The 22,880-nt window shown below is 43.2% G+C and overlaps 1 protein-coding gene across 2 annotated transcripts; it reads left to right on the top strand.

The window, feature by feature from the left end:
* The first annotated feature begins 185 nt into the window (after nt 1-185).
* Nucleotides 186-21,256, top strand: LOC115195767 (ELM2 and SANT domain-containing protein 1). Of its 2 annotated transcripts, none has more exons than XM_029756009.1 (13): nt 186-531; nt 1,263-3,071; nt 8,906-9,127; nt 9,461-9,809; nt 10,898-10,967; nt 12,157-12,302; nt 14,995-15,098; nt 15,332-15,407; nt 15,575-15,663; nt 15,880-16,023; nt 16,150-16,242; nt 16,425-16,603; nt 19,384-21,256. In XM_029756009.1, exons 2-13 carry the CDS (start codon nt 1,566-1,568, stop codon nt 19,643-19,645), a joined length of 3,240 nt encoding a protein of 1,079 aa, XP_029611869.1. In that variant the 5' UTR covers nt 186-531; nt 1,263-1,565; the 3' UTR covers nt 19,646-21,256. The 2 variants fall into 2 exon arrangements, with proteins under 2 accessions (XP_029611869.1, XP_029611861.1); XM_029756001.1 differs by having other exon boundaries at nt 8,903-9,127.
* The last annotated feature ends 1,624 nt before the right edge of the window (nt 21,257-22,880 follow it).

The following is a 22,880-nucleotide window of genomic DNA, read 5'->3' as shown; positions in this document are numbered from 1 at the left end:
CAGATAACAGGACGTCAGTTGAAGGGTGACGTGAAGCATTCACGAGCGTCAGAACTTCAACGATTTTGCGCAGCTTCACAGATTTATAAACACTGCTCAGGCTGATTGTATCTATGAATATAGTAGGAACCAATGTATATGATAGACAGATTAGTGAAAAAACGCAACAAAATACAGTGTACTTCACATTTTGAGCATACCCAACGTTATCAGTTTATGTACGTATAGACACTCGATGCGGGGAGTAAGTTTTTTTTTTTTACATGTTTTCCTGAAAGTGTATTATTAATTCACTGTTACGGTGCGTAACATCCTAGACACTATCACCTGATTTCGGAAAAACGATAAACATTGCTATACCAAGTCCAGTGTTTGTATGGTTTCGATGCAAGTTGTTTACTCTTTGGTCTGAAGAAAAGTAGTCGAAGTATGTCATCTGCTGCGCACGATCCCGCCATGCAGTCGACTTTGGACCAGAGCAAATTGGCTCCACAGAACTTGCTGTCAAATACATAAAACGATATTGAAACGGTAAGTGTCTATTGGATTCGTGTCATAGCACGTTTCTGTTGTCGATCAACATGAGCGCAAAACATGGAGAACTTTAATTTGTAAACAGAATCCCGTGGCAGTATGCAATGTGTGTTTTGTAGGTTTCGTTGTTTGTTTTTTTTACTCAAGGAGTTATGATGTGATTTAGAGAGCCTGTCAACATGTATTCTGTACACACACACCCGCACAGATTGTTACACTATCTAATCTGCGACGGTAACAGTGTTGCAACATAATACTTCAATGTAACACAAAAGGTTGCCTGAAATTTCGATGCAATTGGCTGGGGACTGGGGGCTCCACGAGGAGGATAGAAACACTGAAAGCGGCTCTGCTTGTTTTCCCTCGTTTCCTCTATTTCTCGCTGTGTTAAATGGCAATTCCGTGTACAGTCCACGCCTCGCTCTGTTGCTGCCAGCTTTTATCACAGTCGAAATGAACGTCAATGTTCTGTAAACAATGGGCCGACATGGATACCTTTGTCTGACATGTCATTACATGTGAATTGGATTTGGATGTACTGAAGTGATAATGATTTGCTTGCACGATACTTGTACAGTGCATGCTATCAGAAACTTATTTTGCTTTCATTATGAATACCCTGTAGCCTAGTTCCTTCCTCTGAGCTAAGCAAACAGGCCTGGCCTGCACAAAATCTTGTTGAAAACATACTGTACTAACAGTCATTTTTCTCATCCTCTGTCTTTCAGGGTCCTGCACATGAATGAGGGCCACAAGGGGATCTAGGGCCACCGTGACTGCAAACTTCTTCAGATCTGACTTGGGGGAGGAGGGTTGTGTGGTCTCCACCCTCTACCCTTTCCTGTAGGACTTATGTTTCCTCCCAAATCCTTCTGTTCTCTCTATTAAACAAAGCAGGCCACAACAGTCCCAGACTGAGGCAGTGTAAACAGGCACACTTGGTCTTGTCCCTGTTTTACACTTAATTGACTGGGGAAATATAAAGGACCCAGACTTTTTTTCCGCTGTTGTTTTTTAGCTAGATTATTAGTATGAGTCTTCCTCCCCAGCAGAAAGTGATCCCTGATAAGTGTGGGGGCAAACATCGGACTGTAGCTGCCATGAAGGAGCCCTCAGTGCAGCACGTTGTGGCTTCTGATGTCTTCTATGGGGGTATGGGCCCCCCGGCTCTGGAGTCTGCTCACGGGGTCGTTGAGCCTGGAGGCCACGGCTCTGGGGTTTTCAACCCAGAGAAGAGGCCCCAAAGTCGGGCTCACTACCAGCAGACTGCCCCTGTCAAATGGATGCACCAGGACCCCATCCAGGCCCCTGGCTGGTCTCAGGAAGCTCCCGGGCCTATGCCAACAAATCCATGGGGGCAGAACTTTGGCCCGTTTATGGGCAGCTTGAACAACGTTAGGGGCCAGGTGGCTTTCCCCAAGGGGAGCCACGATGGAGGAGCTGCTTTGCAGATGGGGCCAGCAGAGAAGCAGGCTCCAGGATCCATGGCACAGGATAGGGGCTTAGAGTGGGAGCAGCATGGTGCGGCGACCGCCATACGCCAAGCCCAGCTCCAGGCCCTCCAGCAGGGCCATAAGGGTGTAGCCCTCCAGGCTCAGAACCCCCATGCTCCCCCCTCTCACCCCTCCATGCCACAAGGGTCCTTGTTGCAGCCCTTCCAGCTGGCGTTTGGACCCACCAAGCAACACCTTCCATCTGGGTACTACCAGGTGTTCCAAGGGGGAACCAAAGCCATGCCCAACCTGAACTACAACGAGCAGTCTAAAGCCCAGCAACAACACCAACTGATGCAGCTTCAGATGCAACAGCAGCACCAAATGCACCAACAACAGCACCAGTTGCAGCAGCACCAGTTGCAGCAACAACACCAAATGCAACAGCATCAGCTCCAACTGCAGCAGCAAATGCAACAGCAGTTTCACAAGCAGCAACTACAACAGGAGCAACGGCAACAAATTCACCAGTTGCAGCAACCACACAGTTTACTGCCGCAAGAAATACTGCAGCCACAGTCTCAGCAAAAGCAGCAGCCAAACCAACACTTCCTTAGCTACAACCAGCCCCCTGACAACTGTCCGTCTAGCGCTAGCCCCCCACCCTCTCAGAAGTACAAGCCTCCGTCTGTGGAAACTCATGGACAGGGACAAACACCGGAAGTAGAGACCCCATCCACTGATCTGTCAAGCCCACCCTGCATCCCCTGCCCTCCAATGATCACACCTAACCCCATGTCACCCTCCTCCTCCGCACCTTTGGCTGCCCCCCGCCGCTCCCGCCGCCTCTCCAGAGACGGGCTGTCCCCCCTGGGTGGCCCTCCCTCACTAACCTCCTGGAACCAGACCTCCAGGGAGGTACCCCAGAACAGCGTGGTGGCCGGAGGAGAGGAAGGGAGGATGGGGGAGGGCCAGGGTCCCACGGGGGGGGTCATCCAGAGTACCCGTCGGAGGGCGTCAAAAGAGATCAATCTGGAGACTCTGGCCCAGAAGGCTTCCGAGATGGAGTCGATGCCCGCTGCCAAGGTTGCCAAGATATCCAAGGTTTGTTTGCACTGTTTTATTTAGTCCAACCAGGCCTAAAACCTGTTTCAAGTTAATTTCATTCACATAGTGGCCTGGGGTTGTCCAGCGGTCTAAGCCACTGCTTATGGATCACATGTACTGTGTAGCGCTGCGAGCATGGATTTGAATATGACCCAATGTTGTAGCACACTCCTATCTACTTCTCTCTCTCTCCTATCCAATAAACCCCAAAATACAATGACATTGTTAAAAAATTCTTGCTGTGACACAAAGGCCTGCACAATGGGTCAGGGAAATCGATATTGATTTAGTTACTATTTTCCTGATGTATTTCCTGAAGGAAAAAATAAGGGGACCTGACGATTTGAAGTTAGATTAATTCCCGGATGACGGGAGAACTGATTGTGTTATTCCTGTACTTGGCTGCCACTGTAACCACTACAATGCACTGTTCCTCTTTCAATAGGAAGAGCATGGTTTCTATGTAGGAGGTCTGTCTTGACTTTGACAGTTGGCAAGCTGTTTGGTTTGTTTATAACTGGCAATCCAGCTTTTGGGCCTAGCGCATGCACACACACACACACACTCTCTCCATCTACTGTACATCCTCCTCATACACAGGATACTTGTGCAGCCTGAAAAGTGTCTTTTCCTGAGAATTTCTGGTGAATCCTCTGCTTTCATAGGAAAGCCTACATCCCACACAGGAGTCTTCTGAGGGGAGGAAACTCTTGATTGGATATTTCTTTCTCTTTTCTTTCCAACACAAACTGAAGAGATGAAATCAGAAGATTGTTAAAATTATTGTAAAGATTATATAGAAAGCAAATCTTTAGGCCTTCAAGGCCCTCGGTTCCCCACTGAGTATAATGTGGATAGTACAGGGATGTCACAGGAGGTTGGTGGCACCGTAATTGAGGAGGATTTGTAGACTACAATTTGTAGACTACAAATTGACCGCAAGAAGCCCGAACTGATATGTTTGGCTAAAACATAATAATTTCAAACCTTGCTTACATTTGTATGGGATTTCTTTCTAAATTAAAATAACTTAGAGCTGATTTCCTGGTGTTTTTTTGTCTTTAAAAAAATTAGAATTGTAATTGCCTTTATTTAATTAGGCAAGTCAGTTAAGAACAAATTCTTATTTACAATGACAGCCTAGGAACAGTGGGTTTAACTGCCTTGTTCAGGGGCAGAACGACAGATTTTTACATTGTCAGCTCGGGGATTTGATCTAGCAAACCTTCGGTTACTGGCCCAATGCTCTAACCACTAGGCTACCCTGCCGCCCCTATGACCCACAATAAAAATTGCACCCCAAAAATGATATATTATACTCACAATACCGATCAAACGTTTTAGAACACCTAGTCATTCAAGGGTTTTTCTTTATATTTACTATTTTCTACATTGTAGAATAATAGTGAAGACATCTACACTATAAAATAACACATATGGAATCATGTAGTAGCCAGAAAAGTGTTAAACAAATCAAATTATAATTGAGATTCTTCAAATAGCCACCCTTTGCCTTGATGACAGCTTTGCACACTTGGCATTCGCTCAACAAGCTTCATGAGGTAGTCACCTGGAATGCATTTCAATTAACAGGTGTGCCTTCTTCATTTGAGGAATTTCTTTCCTTCTTAATGCGTTTGAGCCAATCAGTTAGGGGTGGTATACAGAAGATGGCCCTATTTGGTAAAATACCAAGTCCATATGGCAAATAAGCAAAGAAAAACGACAGTCCATCATTACTTTAAGACATGAAGGTCAGTTAATCTGCATAATTTCAAGAACTTTGAAACTTTCTTCAAGTGCAGTCGTAAAAACCATCAAGCGCTATGATGAAACTGCATCTCATGAGGACCGCCACAGGAAAGGAAGACCAAGAGTTACCTCTGCTGCAGAGGATACGTTCATTAGAGTTAACTGCACCTTAGATTGCAGCCCAAATAAATGCTTCACAGAGTTCAAGTAACAGACGCATCTCAACCTCAGCTGTTCAGAGGAGACTGCGTGAATCAGGCCTTCATGGTCGAATTGCTGCAAAGAAACGACTACGAAAGAACAGAAATAAGAAGAAGAGACTTGCTTGGGCCAAGAAACATGAGCAACATTAGACTGGTGGAAATCTGTCCTTTGGTCTGATGAGTAACCAAATTTGAGATGTTTGGTTCCAACTGCCGTGTCCTTGTGAGAAGCAAGAGTAGGTCAACGGATGATCTCCGCATGTGGTTCCCACCATGAAGCATGAAGGAGGAGATGTGGGGGTGCTTTGCTGGTGACATTGTCGGTGACTTTAGAATTCAAGTCACACTTAACCAGCATGGCTACCACAGCATTCTGCATCCATATGCCATCCCATCTGGTTTGCGCTTAGTGGGACTATCATTTGTTTTTCAACAGGACAATGACCTAAAACACACCTCCAGGCTGAATAAGGGTTATTTGACCGAGGAGAGTGACGGAGTGCTGCATCAGATGACCTGGCCTCCACAATCACCCGACCTCAACCCAATTGAGATGGTGGCGGATGAGTTGGAAGAAAAAGCAGCCAACAAGTGCTCCGCATATGTGGGAACTCCTTCAAGACTGTTGGAAAAGCATTCCTCATGAAGCTGGTTGAGAGAATGCCAAGAGTGTGCAAAGCTGTCATCAAGGCACAGGGTGGCCACTTTAAAGAATATAAAATATACTTTCATTTGTTTGAAACTTTTTTTGGTTACTACATGATTCCATATGTGTTATTTCATAGTTTTGATGTCTTCACTATTTTTGTACAATATAGTAAAAATAAAGAAACTCTTGAATGAGTAGGTGTGCCCAAACTTTTGACTGATACAGTATATTTAAGTGATAATGCCACAGAAGCCATGTTTGTAGGATATAATGGAACAGGTGCTGTTAGGCCTGAGACCAAGTCGAGGGCTGGCAAACCGTACCAATCTCCTCCAAACACCGGCTTCTAGGGCAGTATCAATTTTACACAACGGGTTACCGACATATTCAAATATGATTTGACATATTGTCATTAACTTTATTTTGATCATTTATTCATACTATTTAATCTTTCCACAAGATATAGTCCCAACACAAATCTAGGGTTGCTACCCAAGCCGGCCGGCCGTTCGTTCTATCAGTTCGGTTGCCAGAAATGCGACCCAATCGTTCAGTCTTTTTGTTCTATAACTATGGACGATTTCTAGATGTTTTTTTATAGTGGAGATCATGTTTATAAATTGCCTGACTGGGCTGATGAGACGGTACATTGCACATTCAGATTTAACAGAGTAAATAGGCATTTTAACGTCATAGATTTAGCTGGTGGTAGCTAGTGGAATAGTCACTGTCTGGAATGTGGTTTTAACCAATCAGGATAAGACCCACCTGTTAAATAAATATATCGCTTTTTATTTATTTATTTGCTCAGAAAACTTGGGGGGCCAAATTAAACCACCTGTGGGCCACCAGTTGGGGAAACCTGTTTTAAAGTAATTGGTCGAAGGATCTGGTGAAATAGAAGCAATTATTGGTACCATGATTGTGTTCTTTAAAAAAAACAATTATACTGAACAAAAAAATAAACACAACATGTAAAGTTGTGACTGATATCCTTCTATGAACTCTAACTCAGTAATATCTTTGAAATTGTTGCATTTAGATTTGTGTATAACCATGAATATTGACCACAAAGATTGCCATTTTCCCGTTCACTATAATGGGGGATCCTGTTTTCCGCAAACAATGCCTGCAGTACCACAGTCAGCCTTCAACTTGAAATCCTCAATGTGAGGGTGCAGCTGTTCTTCCCTGTGCTATTCAACTGTATTGGAGCACAGTTTTGGAGCCAATCACATTTTGACTTGCAATGGGTGGGCCTGTTGGGGGGAAAAAAGTGACCTGTCTCAGCCTTCGAGAAGGCCTAGACACGTCACTACTGAGAGCGCAAGAGGAAAATATAATTTGGGAAGCAGTAGTTTTCCTATGGTAACCCAATAACGTTAGCTAGCTTGTGTTATAGCAGTGTGATTGGCGACAGCAGCTGTTATCAACGTCAAGGTGGATGTTTTTGCTAATTTGTTAGCATCACCCTTTTCAAGATTAACTTTAAAATTTTGTTTACAAATGATCACGGGAAAGCATTCACAAGCATTTACAAGCATTTCACTGTACAAGCATTTACAAGCATGAAAACTATCTCTTTGAAAATAATGACTGTGAAACATTGTTGCATTTAAACTATCACCGGTTATTGTGATGAGCGTGATAAAATATATTTACAATGGGAAGTAATAGCTGGTTTGTTAATTCCATTTTGAAAATGAAACAGTTGTTCTTTTATATTCTTGTGGTTTCATGGGGCCTACTGGAGTGAATGGTCTGCTTATTCTTTAACGTTATTTGATGCTGTGTGTGCCATGGAGTGCACAAGTATTCCGGCGCCGTCCTTTCAGCACCATGAGCCTGTCACCTTTGATGTGACACTGTTGTTGTCACTATTGGTGATAGTGGTGTTAGGCTGCCATAGGTTGTGTAAACAGTGTGTTTTTTTGTTTCACTGATCGCATTATTTTATGCTGTGTGTCATATGGTGTGTCCATGCCAAGTGTGTGTGTGTGTGTGTGTGTGTGTGTGTGTGTGTGTGTGTGGCAGCCCGAAGCACAGCCAGGCCTGTTTCATTAATTCATAATGTCATCAAAAAGCATTGCTCTTCCTTCACTAGAACTAGAATGGTTTGACTACAGAAGATATGTCGGGCACATTAAGTGATGCTATGTTTTCTGTTATTTTTGTTTTGATTGATACAACATATTGGAAGATTTTTTGGGCACTCTGAAGGCCTAGGTCCTCTAGTCACAATTCGACACTGATTATACTGTTGTGAGAAAAGAGAGCGATCCCTAGCCTTGCTGTCCGGAATTTGATGTTCACGTTTCCCTAGGGCACACCCACTGAAGCAGCTGCATTTTTTTTTTCAGCTCTTGTTTTTTACAGGCATAACATGCTGACAAATCCACTCTCCAAGTGATAAAACACATTGCTCTGCTTGTTGTCATTCTGTTTTAAACCTGCCTGCACTTCAGCCCACAGGGAAGCCGTGTGTGTGTGTGTGTGTGTGTGTGTGTGTGTGTACAGCCTGCAGAGATAGCGAAAGAGAGGCAGTGTGCTGGGTGCAGACTGTTGAAGCAGCTGCATGTCTACACACCTCCACATTCCTCAGGGCTCTCCCTACCCAGCCATTCAGCTGAGCCAGGGAGGGGCCGCGGATGCAGCCTGGAGCCACAGCCAGACCTGCACACTCTCAGCTCAACCAGTTGCCTTAATAAAACAGTCCTACTACTAATATTCACAATCCTTTTTTCTATTTCTAAATCACAAGCACAGCCAGAAGACTGCTGAGTTAGCCATATGGGGTGGAGTGGAGTTGAATGGAGAAAAGTGCAGAATTGAGGTTGACACATTGACTGGAGTCATTTGAATTTGATTTCACATTTTTATTTTCTGTCCTGGCCTGAATGGGTTTTCTAATGTGTATTTTCACTAGTAATGCATTTTCAGTAAGTTTTGTAAGCTGACAGTAACCATGTGCTACCTATAAGTAACTGTTTGTTCATACCACATGTGCAGTGTATTCTCAAGTCTGTGGTACCGGATCTTGCCGAAGGCCCGAAGACTGCCTCTAAGCAATGTCCATAAATTGTGTGTGTGAGACATGCACACTTACGGTCTGACATAAACAATTGCTCCATGTAGAATGTTAAATTTACTAATGCACTCCCATTTTTATCTCTCTCACCTCATATGTTATTCCCTTCTGTTTCCCCCCCTCTCTCTTTCCCCAGCAGCTGCAGGAGGGTCCTACAGGCAGACAGGCTGGCATGGTGCCCTTGGTTATGCCCGTGTCAGTGCCAGTGCGTCAGGGTCAGACAGCCCCTCCAGGCACCTGGCTTTATGGGCGCCCCCCGAGCCAGCACCCCCTGCTCCTGCCCCAGCCCAAACACAAGCCCTCTGTCATCGTGGCCCGGCGCCGTTCCCTGAGGAACTCCCTGTCGGAAAGCTTCAGCCAGGTAGGTCCTGTTGCAGACCTGGGTTGTGTTCATTAGGGCACATCGTAGTAAAAACTTTTGCACCTTTTGAGTGTTTCTTGTTGGACAAGTTCTCATTGTTTCAGTCCATATTCTTCCGTTTGGTGCCTAATGAACACGATCACATAGTATTTGTTTTCTTTCAAATAAGTTGAGCATTTGATTTTACCTGCCTGAAATACAAGATGGCTGGGGTTTGCACTTTTGGGACTATTCCCTTGTTTACATTGCACCAGCCTGGCAAGGTCAATGAATTGCAGCTAAATTATTTGAAAGAAAACAAATGCCATCCTCACAATCGTCTCACCAAAACAGGACGAGGAGAGCAACGCGGGGCAGGACAATGATGGGAAATTGGCCGAGCACAAACGGCGTCCTCGTCCCGAGCCGCTCTTCATCCCTCCGCCCAAACCGACCACGTTCATCGTTCCCTCGGTATACTCCGCCATCACTCCCTACCAGAGCCACCTCCGCTCACCCATCCGCTTGCCTGACCACCCCTTCACAATGCCACCCTACACCCCGCCGCCCATCCTGTCACCGGTGCGCGGGGGCTCAGGGCTCTACTTCTCCACCTTCCTGTCCTCCATCACCACCAGCAACCAAACCCTGCAACCACCGCCCATTACACCCAAGTCAAACTTGCGTAGCCTGCTGCATTCCAGTAAGTGTTATCATGGAGCCTCGAGGAGTGTCTCTGTATCCCTGTCTCTCTCTCTCTCTCTCTTCTGCTTTTCACTCAGTCACTTGTCTGCCTAGTCTTGCAGTCCTGTCTCTCTCTGTGGTGTAAAGTACTTAAGTAGAAATACTTTAAAGTTCTACTTAAGTAGTTTTTCGGGTATTTGTACTTTGACTTCAATACATTTCTAAAGAAAATATTGTACTTTTTACTCCATACATTTTCCCTGACACCCAAAAGTACTTGTTCCATTTTGAATGCTTAGCAGAACAGAAAAGTTGTCCAATTCATGCACTTATCAAGAGAACATCCCTGGTCATCCCTACTGCCTCTGATCTGGCGGACTCACTAAACACACGCTTCGTTTGTTGAAGTGTGGCCCTGGCTATCCGTAAATAAAATAAAACAAGAAAATCGTGCCGGCTGGTTTACTTAATATAAGGAATTTGATTTTTTTTAAACTTTTGATACTTAAGTATTTATTAAAAGCAAATACTTTTAGCCTTTTACTCAAGTAGTATTTTCCTGAGTGACATTCACTTTTACTTTAGTCATTTTCTATTAAGGTATTTTTACTTTTACTCAAGTATGGCAATGTGGTACTTTTTCCACCACTGCTCTCTCTTCCTTTTTACTCGCCACCTTATTTTTTTGTACGTCTGTCTAGACTTTGCAGCCAGCCCTGTCATTTATGTTAGTGTTTCTTCTCTACATGACCCCTACTTCTGTTGTTCTTGCATTTTTGTATTTGTCCCTTTTCCTGTGCACTGCATGCGTCTTTGACACAATGTATTTTTCTGTCAATAGTCCACTACTCTTAGGGCTTGTTTCCTGGACTAACAAAGCACTTTAAATAGAGAAATCTCCCGTAATAAAGTTTAGGCTGTCACAAATAATATCCCATTCCCAGTATAGTGCACTACTTTTGACCAGTCCTATGGACCCTGGCCAAAAGTGCCATTTGGGATGCAGACCCACAGTCCTCCAGGGGTGAAATAGCCCCATGTCTGCCTCTCTGTTTTGGTCCAGATAGTAGTGCCCTAAAGGCCCTGCCTTCCTTGTGTGTTCTACAGCCAGCTCTACAGACATCACACCCCCGGTCCTCCCTTTGATCACCGACGCCACACCTGTCAGCTTTGACCCGTGAGTACAAACCTCTGTGACACTTTACTCAAAGCCTGCAGGTAGTATTATGCATTATGATGCACTTATAATGCATTGAAAGATTTGTCGTAAGCATGTATGACCCTCTTATAATGTTTTATGGCCCATCCAGGGCTCGAGACTATAAAATGTTCACCTGGTGGCACTGGTGCCACTAATTTTTTCAGTTGGTGGCACCAGCCCTTGATTTGTCCCCCCCCAAAAAAACTATATTTTGCCATCACACAATAAAACAAACAAATTGTACACTTATTATAAAATCATGGTAAAGTAATTCACAATGCTTTATTAAGAAGTGTTATAGAATACTGAGATGGAATTCAGTAAGTAAGTTGTTCCATCTAACATGTCCAAACACTAATGCATGGGGGAGGGTGTGAGTGGCTCACTCATTACAGCAGCCGTCCCCAGGGAAAGGGGCACAGCGGCAGGGCAGACACTTTCGTTACAGGAGTAATTAGGTTAATGCACTTTACTGACTGTTTGACCAAATCATGGTTTTATCCGACCACAAAATAGTCAGTTTTGATTGAGGTGACCAGATAGAATGTGCAGCTTGCATCGGTGCTTCAAATATATATTTTTTTACTGGCACAGCCAAGTGAAATGGTAAAAGAATGCAATTATAGTAAATGGTAACAGTCTGGAGCCCTGCCATCGCGTAACGATCCAGGCAAAACATCCTTTAAATTACATTTACATTTAAGTAATTTAGCAGACACTATTTTCCAGAGCTTCTTAAAGTTTGTGCATTCATCTTAAGGTAGCTAGGTGAGACAACCACATATCACAGTCATAGTAACTACATTTTTTCCTCAATAAAACAAAGAAAAGACAAGTGCGAATGTTGGTTATGGTTCTCTGTAATGGTTGTAAAATGACCAGCAGAATGACCAGTGATATCTATGCCACATTATCTTAGACATTATGCCTTCAGGGGACACTTTTATCTGCAAATCTACCTGTGTACCTACAATATCTATCCACACAGCATGGTCCCCATGGAGAGAGCCTATAGCAGAACTTCAGACTGGTATGGCTGCTGATTTCCTAATATTTTTCTCTCGCACCCCCCTCCACTCTCTCCCTCCCCCTTTCGTCTCTCTCTCTTTCCGCCCCCCCCTCCCTCCAACCTCTCCCTTTTTCTCCCTCTCCCCCCTCCCTCCAGGCGTATTAACATTGGTCTGCAGTACCAGGCAGAGGTGCCAGAGCTGCAGCGGGACCGCTCGCTGACCCAGTGGGACCAGCACAAGGCTGACCTGGTCTGGCTCCCCATGAAGGAATCCCAGCTACGCCACGCAGTGCAGGAGACTGGTAACTATACTAGGCTAGGGCGGTATCCAGATTGACATACCTTCATACCAACCTTGTGCTATCACAGGACATTTGGTAATACCGGCACTGAACACAAGGGGCGCTTTTTTCACACCCTACTGAGCCTCTGTAATCCGAAGGTTAGCAATGCTAACAAGTACATGTAAATACCCATAGTGAATGCTAGCTAAATGCGAACAAGTGCATTGCAAACATACAGTCTCTGACAAACTATTTGTAGGGCAGACATCCCAGATCATAAAGTTATACAAGTAACTCAAAAATGCTACTCAGTTTGCTGCACGCGCAAAATGCATATTAGACAGCAAGGCTCTTGATCCAGGAGGGGATTCTCTGCTGTTACCAAAATAAGCTTGATTTTGCAAGTAGCTAACCACTTAGCTAGATAACTAGCTACTAAATTAGCAAACCAAATGTACAACTGCAGAGCATTAATCTTAATAGTTATAAGATATCTGGCAAACATTTAGTTGTGAATTCCATACTATAACTAGATCACCTGGCACGTGCTGCACAACAGTGAGTGACTTACAAGGCACCGGTCTCTCAATGTTCTGTGGTTGTAAACAAACACCATTTGACACCAGTAAGCTTCATAATGAAAAATAATGTGACAGGTGAAATGAAGAATGTGATCTGCTTTATCTCCTAACGTAGTTGACTGCAGCTATTTACTTAAAGTAGCTACAAATATACAGATAGTGTATTCAGACCCCTTGACTTTTTCCACATTTTGTTACGTTACAACCTTATTCTAAAATTTATTAAATAGTTTTTTCCCTCATCAATCCACACACAATACCCCATAATGACAAAGCAAAAAACAGATTTTTTGATTTTTCTGCAAATTTATAAAAACAATAACTGAAATATCACATTTACGTAAGTATTCAGACCCTTTACTCAGTACTTTGTTGAAGCACCTTTGGCAACGGTTAAAGCCTTAAGTCTTGGGTATGACGCTACAAGCTTGGCACACCTGTATTTGGGGAGTTTCTGCAGATCCTGGGGAGCGTCGCTGCACAGCTATTTTCAGGTCTCTCCAGAGATGTTCGATCGGGTTCAAGTTTGGCCTCTGGCTGGACCACTCAAAGACATTCAGAGACTGGTGCCGAAGCCACTCCTGCTTTGTCTTGGCTGTATGCTTAGGGTTGTTGTCCTGTTGGAAGGTGAACCTTTACCCCAGTCTGAGGTCCTGAGCACTCTGGAGTAGGTTTTCATCAAGGATGTCTCTGTACATTGCTCCGTTCACCTTTGCCTCGATCCTGACTAGTCTCCCAGTCCCTGCCACTGAAAAACATCACAGCATATGATGCTGCCACCGGCATGCTTAACTGTAGGGATGGTGCCAGTTTTCCCCCCAGATGTGACGCTTGGAATTCAGGCCAAAGTTTTCAATATTGGTTTCATCAGACCACAGAATCTTGTTTCTCATGGTCTGATTCCTTCAGGTGCCTTTTTGCTAACTCCAAGCGGGCTGTCATGTGCCTTTTACTGAGGAGTGGTTTCCGTCTGACCACTCTACCATAATGGCCTGATTGCTGGAGTGCTGCAGAGATGGTTGTCTTTCTGGAAGGTTCTCCCATCTCCACAGAGGAACTCTTGAGCTCTGTCAGAGTGACCATCATGTTCTTGGTCACCTCCCTGACCAAGGCCCTTCTCCCCCGATTGCTCAGTTTGGCCAAGCGGCCAGCTCTAGGAAGATTCTTAGTGGTTCAAAACTTCTTCAATTTAAGAATGATGGAGGCCACTGTGTTCTTGGGGACCTTCAATGCTGCAGACATTTTCTGCAGATCTGTGTGTTGACACAATCCTGTCTCGGAGCTCTATGGACTATTCCTTTGACCTCATGGCTTGTTTTTCGCTCTGACATGCACTGCCAACTGTGGGATCTTATATAGACAGGAGTGTGCCTTTCCAAATGATGTCCAATCAATTTAAATTTACCACAGGTGGACTCCAATCAAGTTGTAGAAACATTTCAAGGATGATCAATAGAAACAGGATGCACCTGAGCTAAATTTTGAGTCTCGTAGCAAAGGGTCTGAATACTTATGTAAATACGTTTTTTTTAAACTGTTTTCTCTTTGCTTTATGGGGTATTGTGTGTAGATCGATGAGGATTTTTGAAATTTCATACATTGTAGAATAAGGCTGTAACGTAACAATGTGGAAGAAGTCAAGGGGTCTAAATACTTTCCGAATGCACTGTATATAAAAAAAAATTAAAAGAAATAGTTTCAACGGTATTGAAAAACCATGCCGACGCCATTTCCAAATACTCCGGTATACGGTATACTGCCCAAGCCTAAACTTTGCTGTCCCTTCCTCAAAGGTTATAGCCATCTAAATGTGTTTTCACACTATAGGGCCAACCCGAACTGTATTGTGCTAGCACTACAGCTGTTTTATTTCCATATTTTCAACATAGAAACTATATTGAATGCATAATCAGGCCAGCACAGCACAGCTCAGCTCTGTATGGCTCTGTAGTGTGAGCAGTAAGAGAGCTTGCTTTTTGTATGAATCTTAAAGTATGCACATTTGAACAACCTTTTTGCTTTCTGTCAATTTTTTTGGTCTCTGTCTCTTCTCCACCCCTCACTTTCTCTCTCCCTGCACCTCTTCCTCCCTGCCTTCCTCTCTCAAAACTGCCTCATTCTCCCCCTAGTGGATGACCTGATGAGCCTGGCCTGCTCATGCGCTCTGTATGGCGGAGGCACCAATCAAGAGTTGGCACTTCACTGTCTGCATGAGTGCGGGGGCAATGTCCTTGTGAGTACAGTGACTCAACCATTGATATAACCGAGTAGTTTACAATGACGCTGCCTCCCCTACGCTTTCAGAATAATCCATTGTGGCAAATTTATCCCGGGCTGTGTCCCAAATGGCTCCCTATTCACTTGATAGTACATTTCTGTGGCCCCTGGTCAAATGTAGTGCGCTATATAGGGAATAGGGTGCCATTTGGGAAACACCCTGGTGATGAATTGTGTTATGCTTCCCAGGAGGCCCTGGCATTCCTGCTGCTCAAGGAGCCCATTTTTTCTAAAGGCCATCACCTGGCAGACTATCACTACTCAGGTGGGGACGTTGTTTTGTTTCCTCATGTGCTTCTTTCTAAAGCGTGTGCTTGTTAAAGGGGAGAAGTGGCATGGGAGTGATGGAATTCATTCACTCACAACCCCCCCCACACACACACACACACCGTGTGACCTCATTGACAGTATGGTGAATCATTTCCCTCCCAGGATCAGACAGTTGGACTCCCTCAGAGAAGCGCTACTTCAACAAAGGCATCTCTGCCTACAGGAAGGACTTCTTCATGGTGCAGAAATTGGTACGCCCAATTTGAAATAGGCCATGTCGGCCATGACACTTTCACCACATGGCATGAATCAGCATATTATCACTACCTGGGCAAACAGTGGGAGTACCATTTAAAAGTGAATAACTTTTTAATAACTCTGTCTGTATTTCTGTTTGTACAGGAATGAGGGGAGAGGAAGAGTATAATGAATACCTTTGTGCGTGTGTGTTGTTGCTCCGTATACAGGTGCGGACTAAGACAGTGGCACAGTGTGTGGAGTTCTACTACACGTATAAGAAACGGGTGAAGATCGGTCGCAGTGGAACCCTTACCTACGGACCTCCGGAGTCACCAGCGGCGAAACACACAGAGGCAGTATTGGATGTCAAAGTAGGGCTTAGTTAATGAAAACAAATACAATAAAACAAGTAGTTAATGATTTACTTAAACATTTTTGATTTTTTTTTACATTACTTTCATTAAGATGAACATTTATTGTGTTATATGCCAACTCAGGGAGAAGACAACAGGAAGTGGGAAGGGTCATGTGAACGGGGTAAAGATAGCAGCCAGTTGAGGGTTAACCAGACACTACAGGCTCACGACAATGTAAGTGCGCATTTTCACTTGAAATTACATTTAAAAGTGTTTGTTAAACTGTTCAACCACTTTGTATCATGTTTATATCTATACTTGCTATCATATGTTCTTTGACCAATGATCCACCAACAGTGCAATACAACACTGGTATGACAGACTAACACAATGAAATGTAATGTTTGGCCCACCAGACAGGGGCAGTGCTAGGATACAAGGACCAGGATACTGTACAAAAGATGGGGCCTCACCATCCAACCCCTCCCTCTGCACTCCGAAATCCTCGTCCTGAGTCTGCAGGGAAGAAGAGCAGAGCGCCCCCAAAGCCCCCGGGTGACCCAGAGGGCGTGTTCCCCTGCAAGAAGTGTAGCAGGTCAGTGTGTTTGTGTGTACGTCTGTCTATGTAAGAGTATTTGTGTTGTATCTGCAAACCGATACACACTCCACCATGCAATCCTACCATCATTAACAGTTTCCTCCTAACAGTTTTTATAGTGAAAGAAAACCCGGTGAAAGAAAGGGGTTGACCAAGAGTATTATAAACCAGGCATCTCTCTTAGAGACCAGTGTTCACTGGAAACATCCCAGACTGGTGGGGCGACAATGGAGACAAAATCCATTGGTGGTCTTTGCTGCAGTTGCGCTGCATGGATAATCAGATTTTACAACATAGGGATATGCACGGTTATTGGAATATTTGACTATCCAAAGAGATGTTAGTATTTAATTACTTGGGAGAGGATACATTTTTGAGACCAGAAAATAAAGGCACATTTTAACAATGAAAAGGCTTTGTCTAAAATTAAATACAATTATCTATGTGACATTGCTGCATAGCCTACAAGGACAGACCATCACATTGGAAATTGTAATAAAACAATTGTTTTATGATAGTTTTTATGCGTGCACCCCATAAAAGACACTCTGGGAGCCTGCACACGTTTCACATGTGTAGCTTGTCGTCGTCGGTCAATCAAAGCGGCGCTACAGTCCATGTGTAGCAAGTGAAGTGGGTGATTTCTAATCAATGCAAAATGTAATTAAAATTACAGAAATAAGTTAGCTAAATGAGAAGGAGTAGGCTACAATGATCAACCAACAGGTAGGCTGTTGTTTCATATGAATGGAGTTGTTGTAGACAAGTAAGGGGAGTGGCAGATATTTTTTTGATCGCGCTACATATGGCTATATCGGTCCACTAATACAGGGGTACAGCGCACTGTCTCTAATACAAACCCTGTATTAGAGGACCAATATAGCAGTCTGTAGCACTAGCAAAAAAAATATCTGCCACTCCCTGTACTTGTCTACAACAACTCCATTCATATGAAACAGTCTACCTGTTTGTGCACATTTTGTTTTTTGCCTTAGAACTACACAGCTGATTCAAATAACCAACTCATCATCAAGCTTTGATTATTTGAATCCGCTGTGTCGTGCTAGGGCAAAAACCAAAACGTGCACCCAGGGGAGGGACCCAGGACCGAGTTTAGGAACCACTGCGCTAATACAGGACTAGTAAAGGCACAGTGCACTGGTTTCGTCAATAGCCACTAATACAGGACTAATACATTTTTTTCAATATGTTTTATATTCCGAATTTTCTTTCTTTTTAATTTAAGGAGGTGCTGCATCACTCTCGGCACCTTACAGTGAGCACAGCTCACGGTCTCTCTGTCGAGTCGTGTTAGCAAGTCTCCATTTGAAATTAAACATGTATTTCGACTTTCTGGATATCCAAAATGTCATGATATTATTCGAATAGTGAAATCATTTCAAATGCCCATCCCTATTACAACACCTGGAGAATAATTTTACGTCTCAGTAACCATATTGATATGGTACAGCAATCTTCTGAGATGCACAGCACGATGACCTGGAACACCACCTGTGTGACTGTAGGTTCTATCCGAGCCATATAATTCTCTTTATATACACTACAATACCAAAAGTATGTGGACACCTGCTTGTCAAACATCTCATTCCAAAATCATGGGTATTAATATGGAGTTGGTCCCCCCTTTGCTGCTATAACAGCATCCACTCATCTGGGAAGTCTTTCCACTAGATTTTGGAACATTGCTGCGGGGACTTGTTTCCATTCAGCCACGAGTATTAGTGAGGTCGTGCACTAATGTTGGGCAATTAGGCTTGGCTCGCAGTCGGCGTTCCAATTCATCCCAAAGATGTTCGATGGGGTTGAGGTCAGGGCTCTGTTCAGGCCATTCAAGTTCTTCCACACCGATCTCAACAAACCATTTCTGTATGGACCTCCCTCTGTGCCCCGGGGGATTATCATGCTGAAACAGGAAAGGGCCTTCCCAAACTTTTGCCACAAAGTTGGAAGCACAGAATCGTCTAGAATGTCATTGTATGCTGTAGCATTAAGATTTCCCTTCACTGGAACAAAAGGGCCTAGCCCGAACCATGAAAAACAGCCCCAGACTATTATTCCTCCTCCACCAAACTTTACAGTTGGCACTATGCATTGGGGCAAGTAGCAGGCTCTTGGCATCTGCCAAACCCAGATTTGTCCATTGGACTGCCAGATGTTGAAGCATGATTCATCGCATTTCCACTGCTCCAGAGTCCAATGGCGGCAAGCTTTACACCACTCCAGCCGACGCTTGGCTTGGCATTGCGCATGGTGATCTTAGGCTTGTGTGCTGCTGCTCGGCCATGGAAACCCATTTAATGAAGCTCCCGACGAACAGTTCTTGTGCTAACGTTGCTTCCAGAGGCAGTTTAGAACTCAATAGAGTTTTACGCACTTAAGCACTCGGTGGTCCTGTTCTGTGAGCTTGTGTGGCCTACCACTTTGCGGCTAAGCCTTTGTTGCTCCTAGACGTTTCCATTTCACATTAACAGCATTTACAGTTGACCAGGGCAGCTCTAGCAGGGCAGAAATTTGACAACCAGACTTGTTGCCACGTTGAAAGTCACTGAGCTCTTCAGTAAGGCCATGCTACTGACAATGTTTGTCTATAGAGTTTCCATGGCTGTGTGCTCGATTTTATACACCTGTTAGCAACGGGTGTGGCTGAAATAGCCGAGTCCACTCATTTAAAGGAGTTGTCCACATACTTTTGTGTATATATAGTGTATATAGCTCTCTGGGTTAAATTGTTCATGTATCTGACCTTTGACCTCCAGGGTGTTCTACAAGGTTAAGAGCCGCAGCGCCCACATGAAGAGCCACGCTGAGCGGGAGAAGAAGGACGCCGCGCTCAAACGCAAAGAGGAGGAGGAGCGGGCGACCCTGGCGGCAGCAGCAGCCGAGGCACGGGCCAAGGAGGCAGCAGAGGCTATGCAGAATGGGAATGGTTGTGGGAATGAAGCAGGAGAACAGGATGAGGTCGGTGATGGGGATGTGCCTTCAGAGGCAGAAGATGAAGAGGACGAGGATTGGCACTGAAAGAGGGAGAGAAGGGGAGAAAAGAGTGGGGGGGGGACTTGGGCGTGAGGAGTGAAGGAAAGAGAGATGAAGAGTGAAGGAAAGAGAGATCCCACTCCTTTAAAAACACAGTTCAAGGAATCTTTACCTAAGACCATGAGATTGAGTATGGTGGCGTTCAAGGTCGTTCATGTATCTGTAGATTATCAGATCTTGTAACACCTGGGGAACTGTTAAACATCTAGGAAGCACATAATCATATGATATAACAATATTCCGACATGCTCAACGTGACTGCAAAAAAAGAACACCTGGAACATCCACTTTGTCTCACATCCCAGTGCCACAACTTCAGTCTTCCTTTTAATCGCTTTTCGCACTCCACATCTCTACTTTTCACAAGGAAATATATTTTTGTAAATGCACTTATACATTGTATTCTATTGCTTTTGCCAATGTCTCTTCCTTTATATCTATTATTTAATTGAATATCTGTATTGTAATATCAATATGGCTATTTCATTGTGTGTACTATTTAGGCTTTTGGTTGTTCTTAATAGTTTGTACTGCAGTGGATGGTTATAACAAACTAGCTATACTCAGTGGATACCTGTTTTGCCTTACTAAATCATGATCAAAGAGACTTTTCACTTTTATAATATCGGTCTGTTTTTTTTAAAATTGGGGATAATGTAGATATGACCTTTTATGAATTCTGCTTTGCTTTTAAGGTAAATATTGTGGATAAATGTTTAAGAACTGTCATCAGACTCTCTAAGGTTGAATTGCACATTTATACTACAAAGTAAGGGACCCTTCAAATGTAATGTATGGAAGTCCAGAGGACATATTAATGAAAAGATAATTCCCTCATTATGTCCATCACAACTTATTTATCTATCTCATGATCACAACATAACAAGTTGCTTTGTGGAGATCACAAGATACATTTTCTCATGATCATGACATAACAAAAGTTGTTTGGTTGAGATCACGAGATAAACTCCATAAATAGGAGTGGACTTATTGATGGTAGCTTGACAGTATGGCTGAGGCTGCAGAGCCCGCAGTGGATTCAGCACATATTTATTAATTGCTATGGTAAGGGATGGTACATTTCATGGTAACATCATGCATTCATTTGTGTTTGAAGCTTATTATCAGTTTAAGTTAGAACGTTATCAAGCTTAAATGTCCCTTACCTTCAGCTAAGAGCTCTTGGGGCATCTAAGCCCTCGTGTGGCATTTAAGCCCTGAACGATGCCTGACAGGCAACCGTGTATTGCAATCAACGTAGCCAAAGGGCTCCTTGATGAAGTGGTTATCATGCATCTGAACAAATCAATGGATGACGCATGGTACTTTTGAATATCTCTTGATCTCGACAAAACAACTTTTGTTATGTGATCATGAGATAAATAAGTTGTGATCTCGACATTTAAAAAAACCATTTAATTCATAATGCCCTCTCTGGACTATCGTAGTAATGTGTCTTGTGTAAAAAAAAAAACGTTTTAATCAAAAGTTATATATTGAAAATACTGCATTGCAAATAATGTTGCCAACTTTTAACTAATCAATAATGTCAACTGCTGTTGAATTGAAAAAGTTGATTAAAAATCTGTTCAGAAAGTTAGTTTCTGTCATTCCCTGAAGAGGTCTTATCTAAGCTTTGTATAATGTTCTCACATACAACAGGGTGTATTAATTAGTACACTCTGTAGCAAAATCTTTTGTAACAGAAAATGTTTGCAATGAACTAGTTTCTTATTGGAAAATTCAGGTAGGTAACTCCCTGTTTCAGCCCATGTACTTCCATTTGGTTCCTGGTTAATACACTCCTGTATGCTGTTAATGCAAGAACCAGTAGAGGGAAGCAGTGCTTCAATATCAACAATGGGCAATAATCCCTACAATTTACAATTCAAGAGCTTTCCCTTGGGTTTCAATACATATGCTATATTATGAATACCACTATATACTACACAAAACGATACAAATAATAAGACAAATCATTAAATATCATCATCATCATAGTAAATGTCAAGTGACTTGACCTGACACATAACAGAAATGTTGATACAACAAAGTTCCATATCTTTTTTATTTACAGAAATGTGGTTTAGCCTGTTATTTCAACCGTACCCAGCAACTACTTCTTTATTGGTGTACATACGTCCAATACACACATCTGTCAATGACTGTAGAAGAGAGAAAAGCATTGATTAACCTTCTATTACAGACACATGTTAGAAATGTTATTTGCATAGCAAATTAACAAAATAGTAAAACATGATTTTTAACCTGATTTTCAAAACCTTTCAATTGAATTCCGAGATATCTATTGTTCTCTGTAAAATGTTGATTGTATGAATCTGAAACTTGCTGATTGATTGAATCACTTATGCATCTCATTAATTATATTGTTAGATGTAAAATATATAACTTTACCTGTCTTTGGCAAAATAACATGTGTTTCGGTGTCAAGTGTCAATCATAGAGAGAAATGAGAACTCTAGATGGATACACAGTTGAAGTCAGAAGTTTACCATTAGCCATTTAAACTCAGTTTTTCACAATTCCTGACATTTAGTCCAAGTAAAAATTCCCTGTCTTAGGTCAGTTAGGATGACCACTTTATTTTAAGAATGTGAAATGTCAGAATAATAGTAGAGAGAATTATTTATTTTAGCTTTCATTTCTTTCATTACATTCCCAGGGGGTCAGAAGTTTACATACACTCAATTGGTATTTGGTAGCATTCCCTTTTAAATTGTTTATCTTGGGTCAAACATTTCGGGTAGCCTTCCACAAGATTCCCACACTAAGCTTTGGAAATTTTGGCCCATTCCTCTTGACAGAGCTGGTGTAACAGAGTCAGGTTTGTAGGCCTCCTTGTGTGCGTGCACATGCTTTTTCAGTCCTGCCTAAAAAATGTCTTTAGGATTGAGGTCAGCGCTTTGTGATGGCCACTCCAATACCTTGACTTTGTCTTTTAGCCATTTTGCCACAACTTTGGAAGTATGCTTGGGGTCATTGTCCATTTGGAAGGCCCATTTGCGACCAAGCTTTAAATTCCTGACTGCTGTCTTGAGATGTTGCTTCAATATATCCACAATTTTCCTTCCACAATTTTCCTACCTCATGATGCCATCTATTTTGTGAAGTGCACCAGTCCCTCCTGCAGCAAAGCACCCCCACAACATGATGCACCCCTGTGCTTCACGGTTGGGATGTTGTTCTTCGGCTTGCAAGC

This window comes from Salmo trutta, chromosome 1, assembly GCF_901001165.1.
Source record: "Salmo trutta chromosome 1, fSalTru1.1, whole genome shotgun sequence".
Classification (NCBI taxonomy): domain Eukaryota; kingdom Metazoa; phylum Chordata; class Actinopteri; order Salmoniformes; family Salmonidae; genus Salmo; species Salmo trutta.
This window is presented reverse-complemented; position numbering and strand designations above follow the sequence as displayed.